Source organism: Monodon monoceros, unplaced genomic scaffold (genome assembly GCF_005190385.1).
Source record: "Monodon monoceros isolate NGI ecotype Baffin Bay Population unplaced genomic scaffold, NGI_Narwhal_1 Super_Scaffold_17, whole genome shotgun sequence".
NCBI classification, from domain to species: Eukaryota; Metazoa; Chordata; class Mammalia; order Artiodactyla; family Monodontidae; genus Monodon; species Monodon monoceros.
Genome location: NW_021703773.1, coordinates 14345654 through 14369537, shown reverse-complemented (window position 1 = coordinate 14369537; position 23884 = coordinate 14345654). Strand labels below are relative to the sequence as shown.

The 23884-nt window shown below is 38.2% G+C and overlaps 1 protein-coding gene across 3 annotated transcripts in view; it reads left to right on the top strand.

Annotated features, from left to right (window-relative positions):
• DLC1 (DLC1 Rho GTPase activating protein) overlaps positions 1 to 23884 on the top strand; it is a 401847-nt gene that overhangs the window by 177547 nt on the left and 200416 nt on the right. For all 3 annotated transcript variants that reach the window (XM_029226249.1, XM_029226251.1, XM_029226250.1), the window contains one exon: positions 15587 to 15620. In XM_029226249.1, the coding sequence (XP_029082082.1) occupies positions 15587 to 15620 (34 nt within the window). The remainder of the gene's footprint in view (positions 1 to 15586; positions 15621 to 23884) is intronic.

Sequence of the window (23884 nt, the reverse complement as noted above, 5' to 3'; positions counted from 1 at the left end):
GATGTTTTAAAATGTGATGCAAGAAGGCAGTCTTTTCCCAGAGATCATTCAGTCCTAACTTACATCTGTTATAGTGCCAAAGTTCTTTTTCAATGAATTCTTAAATCTCTATAGAATTTTCCAAAAAGTTCTAGCAGCTGTTTGTCTTCACATGAAAGACCAATTATTTACTGAAAATTGTTTACTCAGCCTGCTTCATTTATGTCTCTACCTTATGATTGGTCCTTAGAAATCACCCACTTGTCAGCCTTTCATGTAGCAGGACAATATTTATGGCCTTTTGAGATTTTCTTTGTGTATGTATAAAACTATTGTTCCAGAATACGTTTAAATGTTTGAGAAGTGTTGTTGAAGGATTGTACAATTTAGTAGGACTACTGGAAGCAAGACAAAATTTTTTTCTATGTATCATATTATCCTTACTCACCATACTTGAAATAATCCAACAGTGTCCCCAAGGGACCGGCTCTGGTCCAAAAACCAGAAGCTCATTAGCCTCACTTTTACTTCCTTTCCAAGCTATCAGGGCTCTAAACAAGCTACACAGGCAAAGACTGACCAACTTCTGAGATTTCCCTTTTCTTGTTTATTTTTTCCAATTGTTTTGTAAAATAATTGCCATCAGTTACAAGGTTCTTAAAAAAATTCTCTGTTATGATCCTCACTCCCAGTTGTGTCTGTTTTCTGTGTAGTCATATACATGCCCATGTAATTTCAAGAAAAGCAGAACTGCTTTTAGCGCTTAGTGTTTAAGCAAATCGAACAATCAGTTAGATTATCTTATGGTAAATAATCATTACATAGCATCACCAAGGTATCGTCAAAAGACTATCTGATACTCTAATGATTGCCTTAAAATGTATACATGTGTATATATTTAAATACAAACATGCTACACGCAAACATAACACTTTTGATATTTATCAAGGAAAACACAATTATAATTGCATTTTGGTTGCTTTAAATTCCAAATATTTTAGTTTAGTAAAGACTCTACAAATGCTTGATGTGCAATAAGATTCTAATCTATAAAAACAATCTTCCATTTTTTACAAGTACTTGGTTTGAATTTGGTTTGGAAGCTAAGGCTTACTCAGATTAACACAGAAAAGAAAACGAAGAAGGATGCTGTATCCTATTGATCAAGTTAGAACTTATTTTAAAGTCACCTTTAAGGAATTTCCCTAGAGACATGTCTCCTACATGTTCCTGAATAATATGAGCTACTAGAAATCTTCTGTTTGCTTTCAGTTGCATTTTAGAGAGTTTCCTTATGAACACATTTGAGAGAGAACAGCAGCAACAACAAAAAATGTAAAAAAACATGGCCAGATCTCTCTCGGATGTAAGACTCAAAATTCAGTCTGATTTGTCAGATTCTGTAGGGAGTGTTTTCAAGTAACAGACTGTCCCTACTGTGCTCAGTGGCACCTGCTGACAGGCTCTAATGAAGCCACGGAATGGGATGCATTGAGATACAGTAGCTATTTCACATGATTCATAAGCCAGCTTGCTGGGTTGATTTACACTAACACTGCATTAGAGTATATTTCCGTATTTTTTAAGTCTCTAAGATAACTTAAAATCAGAAGAATAATCAGAAGAAAATCTATTTTCAAAAGAAGTAATACCACCAACGAGTGAAACGCTTTTTGGATGCCTCACAGGATTACTGTAAGGATTACTTAAGATACTATATATATATATATATATATATATATATATATATATATATATATATATATATAATGACAATAAGGCATTCACTTTGCTGTGTTACCTTATCTCTGTGTATATGTCAGTATGGTATGAACACCATATGCCTGTGTATGCTCACATCACTCTTACACTCACATCACTCTTAGATTGAAAAATCTAAGTTCCTTAATGGTAGAACTAAGTTTTTATTGTATTATGCTGTATACAGTTCTTACTTTTGCTTAAAATGTGCAGAGGAATTCACTAAATATAAGTTAATAAATGATGGCCATCAACCCAAGCAGAACACTTAGTTGCAAAGAATGATGAAAGAGAAAAATAATGAAGACTAGAGGCCAGTTGTTCTGCCTATTTCCACCAGGTCTGCCACGAAGAACATGCTATTTAATTGTAGCAGGGGAAATTTGTGATTTTGTACATTAGGGGTAAATTACTGTCTTTGAGCATGAAACAGTCTTTTAAAGGAGCATGACAAAATCTAGATCTCAAGGAAATAAGGTGAATTTTAGTTTAGTTATAGTTTTGCAGATGTGTACAAAAGAGATTCATAAACTCCTTATTTAAGTATATAGGTAAATGGGTTTGTTATTTATTGCTGCATATCAAATTACCCCAAAATTTAGCAACTTAAAATAACAATGAATAATCCCACACAGTTGCTGTGGGTCAGAAATTCAGGAGCAGCTTAGTTGGGTGGTTCTGCTTTAGCATCTGTCCTGAGGTTGCCGTCAAGACTTTTGAAGGCGTGACTAGGATCGGAGGATCTGTTTCCAATATGGCTAACTCACTTGGCTGTTGGCCGGAGACTCTGGTTCCTTGCCACGTGAACCACACAGGGGGACTTAAGTGTCCTCATGATGCGGCAACTAGCTTATCCCAGCGCAGGCCACACAAAAGAGAGCGCAAGGGGGAAGCTACAATGCTTTGTATAACATCATGTCAGAAGTCACACTTCACCATACTTTATAGAGAAAGGAATGAGTCTCCACCTTTTAAAGGAAGGAGAGCCAAAGATTTGTGAACATATGTAAAAACCATCACAGTAAACTCTATGGGTGATACCATCTCTATGCAGTAAAGAAATATTACTTCCTAGAACTCATATGGTTTCAGTTTGGCTAAGTTTCTTGCTGACAGACATTTTCAAGAGAAACTCTGACGTTTCAGCACAGATTAAGAATTATTTAATGTTTGGAAATTTAAAGATATGCTAAAACTTTATAACTAAAAAAACTGTGATCTAAAGTGTTTAATTTTCTTGAGGCTGCAGAACTAGCTCTGAGTTTTCTAAATACCCAATTTAAGTCCTTTGGGGGTTAATTATATGGTAGAATGTTAGCTCTATATGAAATCCAAGGTAATAATCTAAATTCAGTGTAACAGTTTGTGCCCATCAGAGTACGAAAGTTTTACAGGGGGTAAAAATAGATAAAAATACTACAGTCCTTGCCTAAGTAGAGCAAAATGCTTCCAAACATTTAAGTATAACAACTAAGACTATAGTATTTATTTATTTTAGCAACTGACATATGGTTGTTTTTCAAAGGCAAAATGATCAAGGGTATTGTGTAGCAGTAGGTACCAGCTAGAAGAGCCAGTAGATATTATCTTAAATATCTTGATTAACAAATTAAAGCATAATAAAAGCAATTTTGATTTATTTTTATTCTGAATTTTGCCCATCATAAGAAAATTTACTATAGTTCTTGAAAAAAATACATGTTCAGAACCCTAATGGAAATAAGGCATTTGAATAGAAATATTTTTCAGGCCTACTTCAGTAAATCTTTCATTTTCCAGTACTCAAGGTTCTCAACATGGAGAATATATGGAAAAGTACTGTTCGTTAATTGAATTTTGACCCAAATAGTAAGGAAAACAGTTGTGGGAATTAAAAGTAGGCTTACCAGAGAATGTAGTACATTTACTGAATTCCTACAAAAGACACTTAAAAATAGGTCACTCTTTCATCTGGGCCATGTGGATTTGATGTGAATCATTATCAGGAGAGCCTGCAAATAACAGACACTTTAAAAAGTATATTTGTTTCTTACCTAAATAAAGATACAAATTTCAGAAAACCCTGAGAACTGGATGAATTATGCTCCTGAGTCAGGGCTCATATAATGGTAACTTCCTATAGAAAAGACAGTGGCTCATAGGAAAGAGAAAAAAGGCCTCATTACAGAGGGAACTGTTCTCTTTGTCACCCAAATACACTGAACTGCTTCACTTTGGAATCACTTTACCATCTCCAGTCCTTTTATTGACTGTTTCCCTGTTGAGTGCATAGATTAATAAATATTCAAAGATGTGTTATTCTTTCCTAGTACTAGATTTTGCATTTTAAGTAATTGGGATGATATCAGTTTTGTGGTTTGGCGATTTCACTGCATTGTAATCCTTAAAAATGGAAAATATGACATTGTTTTCATATTTTAATTTTAAAACATGTTACCAAATATGTTTGTTTGTTAAGTACAGAAAATAGATCATTGGATGAAGTTGGGCACTCAATACAAAGGTTTAGAGTTACCCCAACAGGAGCCTGAGTTCTCAAAGTGAAGAATTGATAGAATAAGTTTTTAACCCATTTCATAGAGAGCAGAAGTCACCAAGAGGCCAAATATTCCAAATGGAGATCAGGAAGAGGTTTAAGATAATAAAGCAGCATTTTGCTGATGTTTAGAATAGAAATCATTTGACTTAGTGCCAATTTGATCATTTAAAACCCAAACCAACTTTTTGTCAGCCTTAATAGCAAGTCACAGAATTGAACAATGTTTGGAGGAGGATCCTGAAAGGAGTGGGTTGGGGAAAGCAGACAATAATGGGGTGGTGTTGAGGGCACGATGTTTCGCAAGCATTCTTTGCCACAGGGGAGAATGGGATCCCAGTTATCATGCAGTTACTTTCTAGGGTCAAGTGTCTATACTATGCTTCCTATATTGCTTTCATTTTTGTGGGATGTTTTTATTTTGTTGATGTATTCATAATCACAAACATGTTTATAAACTAAACAACCACTAAACCAATTACTTTTGACCTTGATGAAAGGTATACCTGTTCTAAGTATAAATCAACCCTTGGGCATCCCTGCTGATGGATGAAATATTCCAGATCTGCAAAAACTAGTTCCATTTGAAGTGCTTCTTTGTCAGCACCGGCTTTGGATAGAGCTTCACTTAGTTGTGATTCTTTGGAAGAGAGACATTTCATGAGGCTAAACTACAGAGCATTCAACTGTCTCGTGAAAGTGTATAAACATTTTGTAGTGTGGTCATAAAAATTAAGTGATTTCTCCTTTTATTCCAGGACATGAACTCTTAGCCAGCAATGTCTGATTGCAAAGGAAGAGGGGGAAGGGGCAGCCTACCCAGGACTGACATGTAGAAAAGGAAAATGTGCCAGAGCTCACCTTGTGTTAAAGTTCCCTGCTCCTTTCAGATCCACAGCACCCACCTGTTTAGGCATCTCAAGGATGATGAATGGTCAATTACTCCTTTAAGCCCACATTCCATTTAGGTTTTTTTCTTCCCCAGTAATTAAAAACAATACCAATATCTTTGGTTTCTAACTTCCTTTTTTTTTTCCTGTTGCTACCTATGGTGGAAGGTATTTACAGAAAAGTCCAAAAGAAGCTGTGTAGTATAGAGGTTAAGAACACAGACAATCTGGGCTAAAGTATTGCATTCAGTTCTTGGCTTGACCGTTTACAAATGGTGAGACCTTGAGCAAGTAAGTCGCCTTGTCTCTATATGACTTGGTTTCCTTATATATAAAGTGGAATAGTGACAGTTCTCCCTTTGTAGGATTAGTTATTAATATTATATGAGTTAAAATGTGCCAAGTGCTTAGAAAAGTGCCTGGCACAGAGGATGTGCTGGATAAGGGTCACCTCTTACTATGTGTTGCCTATTCCCTGTGGCATTGAGGCATTTTACTATCATTTTGTCTAACTATTCATGAAATGCTGACCCCTCTGATGCCTACTTTCACGTGCCTCTTCTTGACCAGCTTCTCTCTCTGCCTTTCTTTTCTCAGCCTCTTTCCCTTCTCTTCGGCTTCTGCCTGCCCTTGTAAATGCAGGTCTCTTAATAGTCCAGATTCAAACATCTCCCCTTCTATACTCTCCCTTCCTATTTGGCCTTGCCTAGTGCCTTTAATCCAGGCCCTCCCCCCCCCGCCTTTTTTTTCCCCACCTCTATACACAGCCCCCAAAAGATGTGAGCACTCATTCCTTAGTGATATTGGTTTAAAAAGTGCTGCATGTGGTCATTTCATCCGTGTCTTTTCCCTAGAACTCTAAATCATTGCCTTCTCCCACCATCTCCTATCTCCTACTCAGCCTTTGATAAATATTTGTTGGAAACATATTTGGTAAAACATTTAGTTAATGATGATGTCAAATTTTTATCTAACTTCTAAAGTTATGTGTAAATTTCAGTTAGCCGTGCTGTGTCTACAAAGTCTTCACTTTTATGGCTAATGTGCAAAATACACTTAACAAGTTTTCTACAGAAAATTAGTATTGAAGCAATTCAACTGGGACACTAATGATTTCATGCTTGCTATGGATAATTATTCTTGCATCTAAGTTTATAAACAAAAATGTGGCTAATTGTTAAGAATATTACTTAATCTTATAAGCTTTCATGGCCTCTCTGAGTGCATTACTCTCCCCAAATATTATACTCAATGATTCTAACCTTGTCAACATTAGCATAAGTGGAAAATGTGTCCGTGTCACAAATTTCATCTCACAGAAGGCTCAGAATTCACTGACCATTTTGAAATGCAATTTTCTAGGACTAAATTAGACATTAAAGACACATCAGTGGTTCTTAAGACTTTTACATTTATTACAATCTGTGCCCTACATAATGCCCCACACAGAGAGAGGGGGACAGGAAGAGAAATGGAATTTTCATGCACATTCATAGAAGAAAGAAAGGAATAGAAGTGTACCAATCAGGGCTCCAATAAGAAATAGAAGGAACACTTAAAATAGGATTATATGGGGAAGGATTAGTTACAAAGGAACTATTTACAAAGGTGTGCAGAAGGAGAAACACAAGGATTAGTGCTGTAACCTGTGGGGCTTAGTCCTAGCTGAGCCATCACCACCTCAAGGCCCCAAAGAGAAGTAAACAGTTAACAGAACCCAGAGGGAAAAAGTCTGCAAAGTCAGCTGCTTGAGAAGAGCAATGACCTTGGGTAAAAGGACACAACCAGTTCAAGGCAACTATGCCATGTAGGATCCAGGGGAATAAATACTCCTTCCCCCTTTGAAGAGGTTCTGGAACCAATTCCCAATGAGGGAGAGGGTTTTCTCCACACCACCAAGCAATTCTCCAGGCACCTCCTGGGTGTCCTACCATTCAACTCAATCCTGACACTATCCACCTGGAGATTGCATCAGATCCCTCATGTTAAGGGCTCAGTCACACAGACTACACCCCCCCTCCCCACTTCAGTTGCCAGTTGCAAGCCCAGGTTATCACCTGTGCTTCAGACCAACAGGCTATAGATCGGAGGCTCCTATGACCCCCTCCTTGGGTTGAATTAAGCTGATAGAGTGGCTTACAGAACTCAGAGAAACATTTTACCTAGTACACTACTGGTTTGTTGTAAAAGGATGTAACTCAGGGACAGCCAGATGGAAGAGTTGCAAAGGGCTAGGTACGGGGAAAGGACGAGGAGCTTCTATGCCCTCTCCAAGTGCACCAGTCTCCCCAAATCTCCAAGTGTCCATCAACCCAGAAGCTCTCCAAGCACTGTCCATTTGAGTTTTCATGGAGGTTCCTTACATAGCCATGATTGATTAAATCATTGACCACTGGCAATTGAACTCAATCCCCAGCCCCCTCCCCTCCCAGGACGCTGGTTGGCTTCGCTGGCAGCCAGCCCCCATCCTGGGTGGGGTCAAAGAGCCGCCTCATTAACGTAACAAAAGACACTTTTATCACTCTCCTAACTGAGGATATTCCAAGGGTTTTAAGAGCTCTGTGCTAGGAATGAGATGGAAGATCAAAAAGTTGTATTTCTGGGCTTCCCTAGTGGCGCAGTGGTTGGGAGTCCGCCTGCCGATTCAGGGGACGCGGGTTCGCGCCCTGGTCCGGGAAGATCCCACATGCTGCGGAGCGGCTGGGCCCGTGAGCCATGGCCGCTGAGCCTGCGTGTCCAGAGCCTGTGCTCCGCAACGGGAGAGGCCACGGCAGTGAGAGGCCCGCGTACCGGGGCAAAAAAAAAAAAAGATGTATTTCTTATTATAAATGACAATATCACAGCCTTATATCCCCTACTGGGGCTCCCCATAGGCCAACCTACCCTGAAGCCAGAGACATGGGATGCTGTTGATGGAATCCATGCAGAGTGTTCCCATATAATTTATCATCCAAACTGGGACACTTTTGAGAGTTAAAGGAGTTGTTAAAATTGTAACTACTGCAAAAAAAAAGAAAGTTGCTACCCAACAATTACATAACTGTTGTAGATTTTTATACCATTCAATAAATGACGAATACAGCTGTAGCAGGAAAGCCTCTACTACTCTATACATTCTGTGACGAAACTGCTCCACCTCTGCCTCCCTGCATATTTAATATATGCATATGTCACATATACCGAACCCACAATTCCCTCCTACCCCATCAGACTCTGTGTATCCTGCAGGCTGCAGCTGGCACCAGAGCACAGCTAGCTGGTGCACCAAGGATGGATAGGGCATCTGAAATCAGGAGTCAGCTGTCCCAAGCCACTTGGGTCTGAGTGCATTTTGTTAAACCAGTGAGCAACCTATGTGCTGTTCTTGAAAGGGAGTTGTTTGTTAGATTATATCTGGGAAGGGTCAGGGAAAGAGTCAGTTTATCACTAGTTGTCTTTAGAATATAACCATATATTAAAGTAAGAACTTTGTTCTCTGCACATGAATCTCACACACTGTCACAGACGAGACCGTAGAAGTCATAAAGGCAAACCCACTCTGATGTATATTAAAACAATTATTCATAATTTTATGTCATCAAAAAATGAACATTCCAAAACTAAACATACTCTTACAGCAATTGTACTCTTTGGTATTTATACAATGAAGTTGAAAGCTTATGTTCATACAAAAACTTGCACATAGATGTTTATAGGAGCTTTATTCATAATTAATTCCCAGAACCTAGAAGCAACCAAGATGTCCTTCAGCACACATTGAAATATCATCCAGTGCCAAGAACAAATGAGCTACCAAGCCATGAAAAGACATGGAGGAACCTTTAACTGCGTATTACTAAGTGCAAAAAGCCAATCTGAAAAGGCTACATTCCATATGATTCCAAACATATGACATTCTGGAAAAGGCAAAACTATGGGGACAGTAAAAACACCTGCGGTCACCAAGAGTTAGGGAGGAGAGAGGGATGAATAGAGCACAGAGGATTTTTAGAGCGATGAAACTGTTCTGTATGATACTATACTGGTAGATACGTGTCCTTATACATTTGTCCAAACCTGTAGAGTAGACCACACCAAAAGTGAACCCGAATATAAACTATGGACTTGGAGTGCTAATACTGTGATGGTGTAGATTCACCAGTTGTAACAGATGTACCGCTCTGCTGGGGGCTGTTGCTAATAGCGAGGCTCTGCATGTGTGGGGCAGAGGATTTAAGTGAAAACTCTGTACCTTCCTCTCAGTTTTGTTGTAAACCTAAAACTGCTCTGAAAATAAAGTCTATGTTTTCAGTGAAAGAACGATGACTGTCAAAGCTGGAGAAAGACTTCGTAAACCAAAACAGATGATATCAGATTGCCAATCAGACACAGCTTCTCAATGAACTTCTTTGTTCAGATGAAAGCAAACAGAAATCATTGACCGGTTAACAATATCACAGACTGGAGTGATTTCAAAAGAGTCTTTAAATAGACATGGAAACAAACCCATTTTCCGGTGTACCTTCTTTTCTTTAATGTTGTCTTTCATGTGTTCCCAAAAAATGTGACTCCCCAACCTCTTCCTGTTGTCCATTGTGCCCACAATGGGCTCTTGTGCTCTCATCTCAGACGGAGGCCATTCCATCGCTGAGGGACATTTGCCTGCAATTTCTAAGGATGTAATTAACCATTTTGAAATTTACTGTAAAATATTTTTGTGGGAATAAAAGTGAATGTTTTCAAGGGAAAGGAATAATTTACTGTCACTGATTCTTCCCATTTTTAAAAAGGCAAATAGAGGAAATTCCTATAGAACAAAACAGAATATTCCAGACACTTCTGCATGAGCATCTCTAATATTTGAAAACATGCAAAACAAGCATTACCTATAAAGAGAGAAAGCACAAAATAAGTGCTAGCATTTTTTCCCTACATGGAACCTACAAGTAGAATCTTTCAGCCTGTCCGTTATTTGAAGGGGTTGACTTTCAAAGGGGCTTTTTTTTGGACGTGCTGCGTGGTTTGTGGGACCAGCCAGATAGAATCCCGTGCCCCCTGCAGTGGAAGCACAGAGTCTTAACCACTGGACCACTGGGGAATTCCCTCAAAGGGCCTTCTTAATGGTAGTAGTCTATCATCCCGATTATAAAACACTAAGAAGAAAATAATTTATATAGGTGATATATAAATACATTTATATAATATATATTATATATTAATGTATATTAAATAATTTATATGACATGACATATTAATAAAACTAACATGTTAAAGAGGAAAAATCCTACTCTATTTTCACCTGAAATCATGAAGATGAAATTGAATCAATTAGAATGTTTCAATTGTCATTATACGAAAATGGATTCAGATACGACACCCATTACTTATGTTACCATTTATGTTAGCAGCTTCTGTGTAGTTGGTGTAAATTCCTAAAAGGTATCCAGCTGAGGTCCTTCTGTAAGTGCAGAAAGCCATTCTAGCAACAGACCAAATGAATCAACATATGTCTACAACATTTCCGCAGGGCACGTCAAAATGAGCATTTCCCCAGCCACATTTCATGTCTAAAAACATAAACAGACACACAGTCCAGGCTCCCACACACAGCTTTAAAAGACCTCACTTAGAGAAAGCAAATTGTTTCCTCCCCTTTTACTAAAAAGTTTCTCTTTAATGGCTTTTTAAAAATTCAATTGTAAAATACCTTAACAAGTCAACATAAATGAAAATCTTTGCATGTGGAGAACTACAGGAGGGTCAGTACAGCCATAGGAAAAGTTGTTATCCTATCATTTGAATATCACAGAGAAAAATAACAAAAGACCATGAATAATTTTCTTCTCTCATTTGGAAGTTATTAGTAGACTTCCCTTTGTTCCATTGAGAAATGAGAGAAGAAAATATGAAGTTACAGCGAACCCATATGGCCAGCAGGAAAATCCTCTTTAATTGCTTTATTGCCAGAAATGTTAAATCACTTCCTGAGGATACAGTTCAAATGAAACATATGGCAGCTATTAACAAAAACCCCTAATGAATTCAAAAATATGCTTTTTATGGGAGCTTTCTCATAAGCAAGTCATACATGTTATTTAAACTATATATACAAATACACACTTGGCATTTTAATCCCACAAAGGTTTGACGAACACCTACTCTGTACCAGATGACACAGGCAGCTTGCATGAAATGTTTTTTCCCCAAACCCAGGAACAGATATTAGACAATGAAACCTCAGGACATGATCCCAGATCTAGCCATGCCACTTCTCAGAAGTCAAAGACAAAAAGAAATCTCCTCACCAGCACTTCCTCCCCATGGGTTCAATGTCCAGGAAAACCATTCCATTTCCACCCAGGTAGTCCTAATTACCTACTATCTTCCTATACCTATTAATGTCACACCAATGAGGGTGCTAATCACTGTCATTCAGCAACCTCTGCTTGGAACTATTCTCATGTATCTTCTTCAATTGGATTGTGAATTCCACAAAGAAGAAAACTTTGCTTACAGCTTTTGTACATAGAATAATGTGAGGCATCTAATTAAGGATCAACCAATAGCTTTAATTAATTGAAAACCAAGTGTCAGCATTTTTTTTAAGTTAATGCCTTTCAACACTGGGAAATTTCACAAATCTAATCAATGTATTCATAAACCATTTTCTAAAGAGACAATTCTCCCTCAAATTCAAAGATAAATCAGCTGAGGGATATCCAGCTGTTATTACTATGTGGTTTTACTTTAAAAGAGAAGCTATTAAATCTTGGGTACATTAAACTTTGACTTTTCTTTCTCCACATAATAATATGGCCATTGAAGTTATTTAATGGAAGTGAGCTTTGGTAGCTTAAAGATTCATGCAGAACATGGGGTAAGCTTCGAAAGTAACTGGCATTCTCTACATGACGTATTGGCTTTGGCTATATGGAGGCTAAAATATTTTTGTTTGTAGGGTAACTCATTGATTAACATCTTTATTAAATATTTACTTATCCATGCTTGGTTACACATTTTGTAATCAAGTAGAATAAAATATGGAAAAGGCCTGTCACTGGTCAACTTGTGATTTGGTGTAAGACATTCAATTTGCCTAAAATGCCTTAACTATAAGAAGAGAGAGCTTACTTAGAGAATTTCTAAATGTCTCATACAGATACTCCTGCACAAATATTTTGTAATCTAAGTCAATGTCTTCTCATAGGACCTCTCCAAACCTTTCTCCTCCTTCATTTCAAAATATTCTGATTAGTATTTTGAAATTAGTGTTAGTGATCTCAGAGGTCAGCATGCCAGTTGTTGTGTCCTGGCTTCCATTCCATTACTGTGACCTTGCAAAAGTTACTCTATTTTTTAAGACTTCACAGAGTTGGTCTAAGGATTGAGTGAGTTTATGCAGGTAAGAGCTTAAAACTGTACTTTGCACATTCTGAGAACCTAGTAAGTGTTAGTTCTTCATACACTGAGGGACTTTCTCCATGAACGTCCTTTAATTACCTATCACCAACCTTTACAGTCTTGTCAATGAAAGGGTTTCTGTTTTGTTTTGTTGTTTATTTGCTTAAAACAAAAGAGAAAATTTAATTTAAAAGCCTTGATCTCCAGTCAGGGGGCAAATCTAGGGGCTAGGCTTAAAATATATAGTATGGATTTAATTCCATTTTTAGACCTTTCCCCAAATATAGACATAAAAAGTAATCAAACATCACTAAAACTGTAGGTAGACTTTCTTGTCAAGGGAGTATAAAATCAGAGAAGTTCTTGAAACAAAGGAAAAATCCGATGATCCTGCTATAAATGAAAGGATGCTGAGGAAGACGCTTACAGCCTATACAGTCCCTCTGATGCCCTGGTCTCTGGACATGGTTCTCCACTCTGCCATTTAATAACCTAATATTCTCTTCATGGCTGCATCTTTGCCAGGACACAGAGTCAGTGTTCACACCCAGAGAATAAAAAGTGAACAACTAAATGTAGATCAAGATTAAGTCAAAATATGCTTTCACTATAGATCAATCTTGCCAAAAAAAAAAAAAACCCTCTATTTTTTTATCTGTAGAAAGATTTTTTCCCTTATTTGAAAAATTACTTCAATCTCCAAATCCTGTAAATTCCAAAGGTGAGGATCTCAAAAATAATCAATGTCTCACAAAGATATAGGTATCTTGATCTTTAATATTTCCAGAAATGAAGATTGATATTATCATTTCCTTAGGCTGATCTACAACAGAGGTGCACGTGAGCCTTCCTCTCTCTCTCTCTCTCTCTCTCTCTCTCACACACACACACACACACACACACACTCACACATATGTGCGCACACACACACATTTGCAACAAAATTAATTACCCATTTGAGCCTCATTTTCTTACTTCAACTCTGAGGACTTTGTCCCCTAAATAAGGGGAGAGAGACATGCTTGTAGACATCTTGTGTGGTCAGTGGCTGTGGAGTGGAAGGCGTCAAATGACAGTGGGCCGGATAGATTTATAAAAGGCTTCCAATAACAGTTAATACACTCATGTTAACTGTATTTTATACATGAGTAACTGAGGTGAATGGCAACCAAAAGCTCACTTCCTTAGTTTGTTTTAGGGTATTGACAAGGAGTAGAACTATACTGTTCTACTTTAAAGTCTGTTAAAGACCTCTCATTCTGAACTCTATTTTCTAAATAATAGGGATAGATAATAGATACTGGGAATTGAACTTCTAAACCTCTCATATCAGTAATTTGGCCCATTGGCCCAGTGCCCATAGTAACAAATAGTAAGAGCAGCTCCCTTTTCCCAGGGACCTCATGTGCTTTACAGAAGCTACTACATTTAGTCCTTTCAGCAGCCCTGTGAAGTAGAGGTGTTTATCCCCCTTTTATAAGGGAGGAATCTGAACCTCAAGGGGACAGAGCAGAGACTTGAAAGCCCAGACACTAACCAAACAATTTACTTTTTCTGCCTCCCAAAATAGGACAAAGAAATCGAACTACAAAAATTCAACCCCAATTCAAACGTGTTTTTAGTCTCATTTATTGCCAGTATCTTTTAAGGGTAAGATGGGCCTGTCTTCAGAGAGGAAAACAATTACATGACTGATTTAGCATTAGCATAACTGGCTCTAGTGACTTTACCAATAGTTCCACAACTCTTTTTTTTTTCTTTTCAGCTTTATTGAGGTGTAGTTGTCAAATAAAATTGTAAGATATTTAAAGTGTACATTGTAGTGATTTGATATATGTATACATTGTGAAAGGATTCCCCCTTTAGTTAATTAACACATCCATCACCTCATATACTTTTTGTGGGGGTGGGAATATTTAAGTTCTTCTCTCTTAACAAATATCAGTTATATAGTACAATGTTACCAACTGTATTCACCATGCTTTCATTAGTTCATCAGATCTTATTCATCATACAGCTGAAAGTTTATACCCTTTTACTAATCCTTCCCTATTTCCCCCACTCCACCAGCCCCTGGCAACCACTTTTCTACTCTCTCATACTATCAGTTGCACACTTTTTTTTTTTTTAAAGAATCCACATATTAAAAATACCATGTTGTATTTGTCTTTCTCTGTCAGGCTCATTTCACTTAGCATAATGCCTTCAAGGTACATGTTATTGCAAATGGTACGATTTCCTTCTTATTCATTTTTGAATAATATACCGTTATACACACACACACACACACACACACACACACACCCCACATCTTCTTTACCCATTTATCCATTGATGGACACTGAGGCTGTTACCATATCTTGGCCACTGTGAATAATGTTGCAATGAATATGGGAGTGCAGATACCTCTTTGATATCCTCTTTTCATTTTCTAATAAATTAATTCATTTATTTATTTTTGGCTGCCTTTGGCTGCACGTAGGCTTTCTCTAGTTGCGGCGAGTGGGAGCTACTCTTCGTTGTGCATGGGCTTCTCATTGCAGTGGCTTCTCTTGTGGTGGAGCACAGGCTCTGGGCACGAGGGCTTCAGTAGTTATGGCACACGGGCTCAGTAGTTGTGGCTCGCGGGCTCTAGAGCGCAGGCTCAGTAGTTGTGCTCCATACTGTTTTCCATACTGGCTGCACCAAATTACATCCCCACCAACAGTGCACAAGGGTTCCCTTTTCTCCACATCCTTGCCTATACTAGTCATCTCTTGTCTTTTTGATGATAGCCACTCTACAGGTATGAGGTGATGTCTCATCGTGACTCTGATTTGCATTTTCCTGATGATTAGTGATGTTGAGCACCTTTTCATGTGCCATTTGTATGCCTTCTTTGGAAAAAAAATGTTTATTCAGTTCCTCTTCTCTCATATTTCTAGTGTCAGGTTCTATTTAATTTTTGCTTCATTTATGGGACATCGTTTTGTTCCTAATAAAGTTATTTGCTGTTTCCTTCTAATAATACCACAATTTTGTGGCTTTTTTTCTCTTTCAGGCTATTCCAGGTACTTCAGAGAAGGAAAAGGCTGGTAAGTTGACATTGGTTGTGTTTTCACTCCTACCTATTTTAGAATAAAATTCCATCTTCGTATAGATATTTTATTAAATATCTAAAATGTATACATCTTGTCAGTCTCTGGGCAAAAGTTATGGTTGAATTCCTGAAAAATAAGTTTTGCTCAAAATGTAGGAAAAAATATGGTTTTCTAGCATAGGATTACATTTTGTTAGAATAAGGTGTGTACTTCTTGTAGCATTAACTGTAACTGCAACCACAACTTTTTTCTTGAGGAAAATAATTAGATGTCATTCAGTGTACTGAGGAATGGTCTTTGGACATCTGTTGTTAATACAGTTGGCCCTTCGTATCCATGGGTTCTGCATCCACAGACTCAACAAACCTGGGTTGAAAATATTTGAAAAAACAAAAAATTCCAGAAAGTTCCAAAAAGCAAAACTGGAATTTGCCATAAAGGCAACTATTTACATAGCATTTACTTTGTATTAGGTATTAGAGGTAATGTAGAGATGAATTTAAAGTATACAGGAGGATGTGTGTAGGTTGTATGCAAGCACTGGGCCATATTATATAAGGGACTTGAGCATCTGTGGATCTTGGTGTCCATCAGGGAGTCCTGGAACCAATCCCCTGCGGATACTGAAGGAAGACTATAATTATCAAGATTTTAAAAAATCTTAGTAGCTTATTTAGTAGTCCTAGAAAAAGATGTACTTGTTTAAAGCTGATGTCATGCCATCAAAAATATAATTGTGAAGCAATATGAATAGTTGTACTAGAGAAAAATTATAATATTTTCTATGCTTTGTGCTATGATTATAACTACTTAACAGTATTATGGGAAATGGATAAGGACTAATGAGAAATACAGAAATATGAAAAATTAGACTTGAATTGATGGAATTATGTGCTTTTAAAAAATCTTTTGATCCTCCTCAATATTGTCTTATGTTTTCTGTGTAATAATAATCATCTTTTTAAAAAACTGATTAAAGGTGCTTTACCAAACTTGAAGCATATCACTTAGCTCTTAGACGTGTGTAATTTTTGAGCCAATTTAAAAGTTTAGAGTATCATCTAAAAGGTGTTACGACTTCAAGTGACTTTACACTAACGCATTTGAGTTGGTCTGATAGGATTGTTATATGGGGAATGTTCTCTGTCAAGTTCAGTGATTTGATTTTTGCTGCCAGATAGTTTTCACACACAAGTTTTCATAGTTTGTGTTCTTCCATGAGCTAAAGCGTTCTCCTCTGTTTAGGCTGTGTCCGGCCTCTTCTCTCTCATAGGTTGAAAGGCAAGCCTTCAGAACAGAAGGAAAATATTGAACTGGCATCACGTGTCAGTTCAAGAGAAAAACTGCTTAGTTTATCTATGCATTGGTATTACTTGGATTAATAACATATACTAAACGAATTCAAATTACCATTCCAGAGCTCTAATACCTTCAATAATAGATGTATCAGCTATCTCATTAGGACAAGACATAAATGGTTAAGAGGGCATTTGCATCACAAAGAAAAAGAAACTTAGCCAAAGTTGTGCTTTATCTTGAGTTGTGACATTCTCTGTAATTCGCAAAAGTGGCTGCAATTTAAACAAAGTGTGTAACAGAGCAAAGTTGTCATCTTATTCCAGAAAATCAGCAAATTCTTTCATACCCCAAGGAGAAAATTAGGATAGGAATTCTTGGCTGGAGGGAAAGAGTGAGGAGGGATGGAAATGCCATTGCTTGAGGGACTGGAGAAGCAAAGACTTCTCCCTCTGCCACTAAAATGATGTCAATCTGATAGGAAGAAGCATTTCAGTTATCAAGCTTCTCTTAAAGATAATTTTATTAAAACAAAGAGCTAATTAAACAGAGAGCATAAATATAATGCAACCACCACTTTTTGTCATAATCCTGGATATTTTCCTCCCCAACAAAAACAAAAACATGAAATTAATTGTCACTATTTAATGATCTCTTTTGGTCATTTCTGTACTGCTGGGGCACAAATTTTAAAAGTTGATAACTTCCTTTCACAGAGGTTCTGCAAGACGATCTGTGAAAGGTAGGATCCACCAATGGATATGTATGACCTAACCAGGCCCCTGGATGTCCCATCTCTGATGTTTAACCCAGGATAGGCTGATTTCTGCAGAACCTGGCTTCTGTGTATTAAAATATTAGAATGATGGAAATTTACTCCACAATGGATTTTAATTTAGATTTCTTGAGAATGTACTGATTATTTTAAGAGGAAATACAATTTTGTTTGACAATATAAATATAAGAAAGAAATGATTTTTTTAATCAATGAATTTATATGTCAAGATAAAGGGTTATGTTTGAATATTTTATTCAGTTGGTAACGGATTTGCCAATTCAAAAGACAGTATGATTTATTTCAAAAAGTTTTAAAGGACCATGAAAGTCCAATCAATTTCTTCTATTTCTGAAATTTATTATGCCATATTTAAAATATTTTGTGTGTTTTATGCACAAATGTGAATCCCTTTATTCCTCTTTATGAATCTCTATTTTTAAGCTCTGCTAGACAGAGGAATGGCAAGGAAGGCAGAGGACCCACTGAATCTTCTGGGGGTTAATTGAGCCTCTAAATAGGGTTAAGCTTCATTCCCACCCATAAGGCCTGTCATTTTTTTTTTTCCCTCTGTTTTGCTAGATGAATGTAGCCTATTGTTTCTTATTAAGAAAATCTATTTTTATCTATGTGACCTCTCATCCAAGCCAACTGGAACCAACTCCACCAGGCTTTGTGAAGCTCTAAACAAAATCATTTTGGGAACATTCCATTAATAATTCTTGAGTTGCAGTTGTGTGGTTGCCCCAGTGTGTGCTTTATTTATTTTTTTTTTCATAAATTTATTTATTTTTTGGCTGCATTGGGTCTTTGTTGCTGCACAGGGCCCTCTCTAGTTGTTGCGAGCGGGGGCTACTCTTCATTGCAGTGCGTGGGCTTCTCATTGTGGTGGCTTCTCTTGTTGCAGAGCACAGGCTCTAGGCACACGGGCTTCAGTAGTTGTGGCACATGGGCTCAGTAGTTGTGGCACATGGACTTAGTTGCCCTGCGGCATGTGGGATCTTCCCGGACCAGGGCTCGAACCCATGTCCCCTGCATTGGCAGGCGGATTCTTAACCACTGTGGCACCAGGGAAGCCCCAGTGTGTGCTTTAAGTAACCATCTTCTCTTCTGATCTGTGCTGCTGTGTAAATTCAGCCTAGTGGAATCATTCTGCTGCTTGTGACAAAACCCTCCAAGGGGAGACTATTTTGAAACAGCATCCCATTGGTTCATTTATTCCACAAATACTTACTGAACAGCAACATATAGTAGGCATCATATTAGGTTTTATCAAGGAAGCAGTTATGAACAAGGCATGGTCCTTGCCTGGAAGGAACTCAAACTCTAGCTGAGCATATTTCGTTGGGCCAGCGTCCCCCTTTTCCTCTTCTCAATTGAAAAATTCTTAACCCAGGTTATTCAGAAAGCTTCCCAGGAAAAGAATCAAATAAAAATATTGTTCTCAAGAAATTCTATATCGGAATGTGTATTCTCCAGATCTGAAATAGAGTCCAATAAATTTGTTTTTAAAAATCAGAATTAATCACACAAGTATCAATATGTGTAATTGTATCCAACACAGAATAATTTCATTTAACTTCCCTTATGCCACCAGAATCTGTAAAGAGTGGGCCCAGTGCCATTGGTGTATTTTCCAGCACATCTGCTTCCTATCCATGTGGCCTTGAGCAAGTTACTTAACCTCTTCATTGTCCCATTTCTAAAGTATAAATAAAGAAGTTGCCATGTTGTTATTGTAAGGCAACAATGCTTGGCACAAAGTAGGCTCTAAAACATGGTAGCTGTTTCTTGTGGTAATGAGTTGTGCTTATAACCAGTATGTGTGCAAGCCAAATAGAAGCTAGCTGTGTTACTGCTGCTCTGGTCTGCTCCAATTCTTTTTTTTTTTTTTTACATCTTTATTGGAGTATAATTGCTTTACAATGGTGTGTTAGTTTCTGCTTTATAACAAAGTGAATCAGTTATACATATACATATATCCCCATATCTCTTCCCTCTTGCGTCTCCCTCCCTCCCATGCTCCAAGCGTTCTTAAATGCTTCCTCGGGGCACCAATTAACAGCTGAGCCAGCTGTCCATGTGGAAGAAAGAGATCACTTTCTCCAAAAGCCCCTGAGTAAGTTAATTCAGACAGAGGTCATCATAGCATAGGCAGACTTGGCCATATTGTAACATCTCTTTAGAAATTCCTAGCTCAATTAAGGTGAAATTCTCTCTAGTGAACAGATAATCTTTGATTTTCACAAAAGGTTAGTCCCTAAGAAATGTATACCCTGAGTCCCATTTTCCTAGGACTCTCCAGCACCCCTAGACCCTGGGGTAATTGGATCCTGTCTACCCAGCTCCCATCCTCCCTCCCTGACCTCCTGCACACAGTCCTGTCAACACTGCCACCTAATCATCCCGTGTCCATTCTTTCTGCCATTGTTTTAAAGCAGACTTCACTTTGCACTGGACTTTGAAACGGCATCCAGAGCTGTTTCCCTGCCTTAACTGATCATTACACCTGTTCGCTCTCTACACTGTCACCGAAGTTATCTTTGAAGAGCATCACCTGATCATATCGTTTTCTACTTCAACTTTTGTTGGGCCTCCTTACTAATGACAGGATAAGATCAAACTTTCCTGCTTGACGTAGCGGGCCATTTGTAATCTGGGTGTGGTATATGGTATTGGCTATGCCCAGTTCACCCCTCAGACCCACCCTCCACCCTGCTTCTCCCCAGTTCTGTGACCTGCAGGCAGACCAGTGGGCAAAATCAGTGGGCTGCCCTCCTTTCAGTTTTCCTGTCGCACCAGTGAGGAGGCCCAGCAAGAGACTGACGACAGTTGGGAGGACAGTACGGCCGTGAGGTTGGGTAGTTTATTCCCCGCTCGGCTTCCCAAGGGGTCACTGCTGGCCTTTTCCACCCAGGTTTCCAGGTTCTGACAACCATTCTCTCCTCTTGCCTTGTGGTTCCCCTATACCTTTATCAATAGTTCTGTTACTAAACTCCCCTCAGTTTACCCAGGGTGCCATCTGTTTCCTGCTAGGAGTCTCACTGATAAACCTACCAATGTTTTCTCTTCTTTCTATTCCTTTGTGTTCATTGGTTGGTTTGTTTGTCCAACTTCAGCCACAACATACAGCCACAGAACCCCTTCTAGCTTTGGATCTTTCTACTTCTACGTAGATCGTGCCCTGCCTTTTTAAAAATACAGATGATAGGTAAAGATAGAGGGAGAAAGAGAGAAATGACTTATCCAAGAAAAAGAAAAGATACGGACCGTGTTTTCCTTCATCCTAAATGAATATAGTTTCATCCAATCACATGAAGGAGAAAAATATCTACCCTTATGATTTAGAATGTGTTCCCTATTGCCTAGAAGCATGTAAATTAGAAAATTAGCGTTGCATTTTAGTCACCAAAATGTGACTCTCTGAGCGTATTTGAGAAGTAGCATTAAGGAGTAATACGAAATCTCTCATTCTAAAACTAAACCATAGGACACAAATTTTGTCAGACTACATGGCAGCCCATAGAAAACAGACCACAATCATGAGCCAAAAATGGCAAATTTCTTTTTGCCTTTTCTGTCTTGAAAATTCTACTTGTCCAACAATAACACCTCCTTAATGAATTATTTCCCAGGCAGGGTTAGTCCTTGATTTTTTGGTGTTCCTAGAACACTCTGTGTTTTCAATTACAGTCTTATCATCTTGCTTTGCTGTATGTTCTCTTCTCTAGGCTGTGAGCTTTTCTAGATCAGGAATGTGGTCTTTGCATGGTCCGTAATTAAAACAGCTATTAGCACATAGTGGGTGTTCTGTAAATACACATTTACCAATTAATTATAATTATCACAAAGAGGCTTTGGCTCCCATCTTAATCATTTAGAATTAACATGGTTCTAAAACTGCCCCCCTTTATGCCTATTGCCCCCACAACTGCCAAATATCTCAGCTGGGCAACTACTTAATGATGTTATTTGGGGATCTATCCCATACAAGTGTGTGAAGGGCACCATTGAGAAAGGTGACTCAGAATCCAACTTTGGTTATGTTCCTTGGTCATTTTTCTTAGAATGCTTGTTCTTCTGCCTCTAGGTTATTTTGTTGGCCAGAAAATGTTAAAAATCAAGATAATGAATAATTATAGCCTGAAACACTTGTGAAAGATAGCTTTCAGAAACATATGACAGGTTCATAGTCTCTCCAAACTTTGTGTTGTGGCTAGTAAGGCAGAACATAGAAATCAAGCACTTCTTTGTGACTCGTGTGAGGGGGAAAAATAGGATTTTCATAATTTCATTCCAAGCTCCTTGTAAACATACTAAATAACAAAGCCCAGACTTGGCGCCTTTTGGTATTAATTTTCTTGGCTGCTTTTGACCACGGAGAAGGGAAATGCAGAGGACCAAAAACAACCAAAAAAACCCACAAAAAACTGAAATGCAAAGACATTCCTCATTTTCTAGTCTGATCATCATTTCTTTGATTCAGAGAATTACCAGTGTGATCTATTCAACTCTGTCATGTTCCAGTATCAATAGATCCAAAGGGATTTGATGAAAAGACAAAACTAGAACTGCTAGATTTCAGCGTTGTTCTTTGAAAGACTGCCTTATTTTATGTCTCTATTTTAGTACAGATCAGGTCGTTCTTAGTGCTGTCTCACTCACTAGCCCGTAAGCACCTTGAAAGATGGAATTTTGTTTCATTCAATTCTGTTTCCAATGCCTGGCATTATTGTAGTTGCTTGATGTTTGGGAAATGAAAGAACAAATGACATATTAAAAAAATCGGCAAAGGGGACTTCCCTGGTAGCACAGTGGTTAAGAATCCGCCTGCCAATTCAGGGGACATGGGTTTGAGCCATGGTCTGGGAAGATCCCACATGCCGCAGAGCAACTAAGCCCGTGCGCCACAACTACTGAGCCTGAGCTCTAGAGCCCGTGCGCCACAACTGCTGAGCCCACAAGACACAACTACTGAAGCCTGAGCACCTAGAGCCCGGGCTCCACAACAAGAGAAGCCACTGCCATGAGAAGCCCATGCACTGCAACAAAGAGTAACCCCAATCACCGCTGCTAGAGAAAGCCCATGCACAGCAACAAAGACCCGACGCAGCTAAAAATAAATAAATAAATAATTTTTAAATTAAATAAATAAATAATTTTAAATAAAATAAATAAATAAATCAGCAAATACTTTATATGCACAATACTCCCAAAGCTAAGTGTAGAATCCTATCATTCTATTGTAGGTGAAGCACTTTCTATAACTGCAAAGACCCCCAGCTGTTTTACAGGGTTGGACAGGATCTGAAAATTGTCTTTATCAGGCCAGGCTGGATTTTGGCCAGCATTCCAAATTCTTTATTCCCTTTCACCCTCAGAAAATGAAATTCATTATTTCTTTACTAATGGCTTATGAACACTCACTTATTTCATTTTTCTTAGTATTATGGTCTCTGCTTGCCTGCTTTTTTATGAGAAAGGAATTTAGGGTATGCCCACACATAACCTCTCAGTTTTTCTGAAACTTAATGTAAACTAATCCATGAAAAGTTGGCTGTGCTGAGCGGGCTGTTGAGAGGAAACACATTAGCTTTTAGGTATCAAGGAATTCATGAAAAATACAAGTAAGCTATTCTTAAATGCCAGAGATCTCGAATTCATAGGATATTTTTCAATACAGATAATTTTTAAAATCTATTTCTTAACGTTCTATTGATATTTCTTTTATTACCAAGTAGGTAAAACAAAGCTACTGTATCACCAGAACCAATCAAACATATTTCCTTTTCTTCTCAATTACATTGCAAGCAACATGAGTACACGATAATTTTTCTTTTAGCAAGTTGCAATTCAGATATTACCGGGCTTCCCTGGTGGTGCAAGGGTTAAGAATACACCTGCCAAGGCAGGGGACACGGGTTCGAGCCCTGGTCCAGGAAGATCCCACATGCCACGGAGCGTCTAAGCCTGTGCGCCACAACTACTGAGCCTGCACTCTAGAGCCCGCGAGCCACAACTACTCAGCCCACGCACATAGAGCCCATGCTCCGCAACAAGAGAAGCCACTGCAATAAGAAGCCCGTGCACCACAACGAAGAGTAGCCCCGCTCGCCAAAACTAGAGAAAGCCTGCACACAGCAACGAAGACCCAACACAGCCAAAAATAAATAAATAAATAATTTAA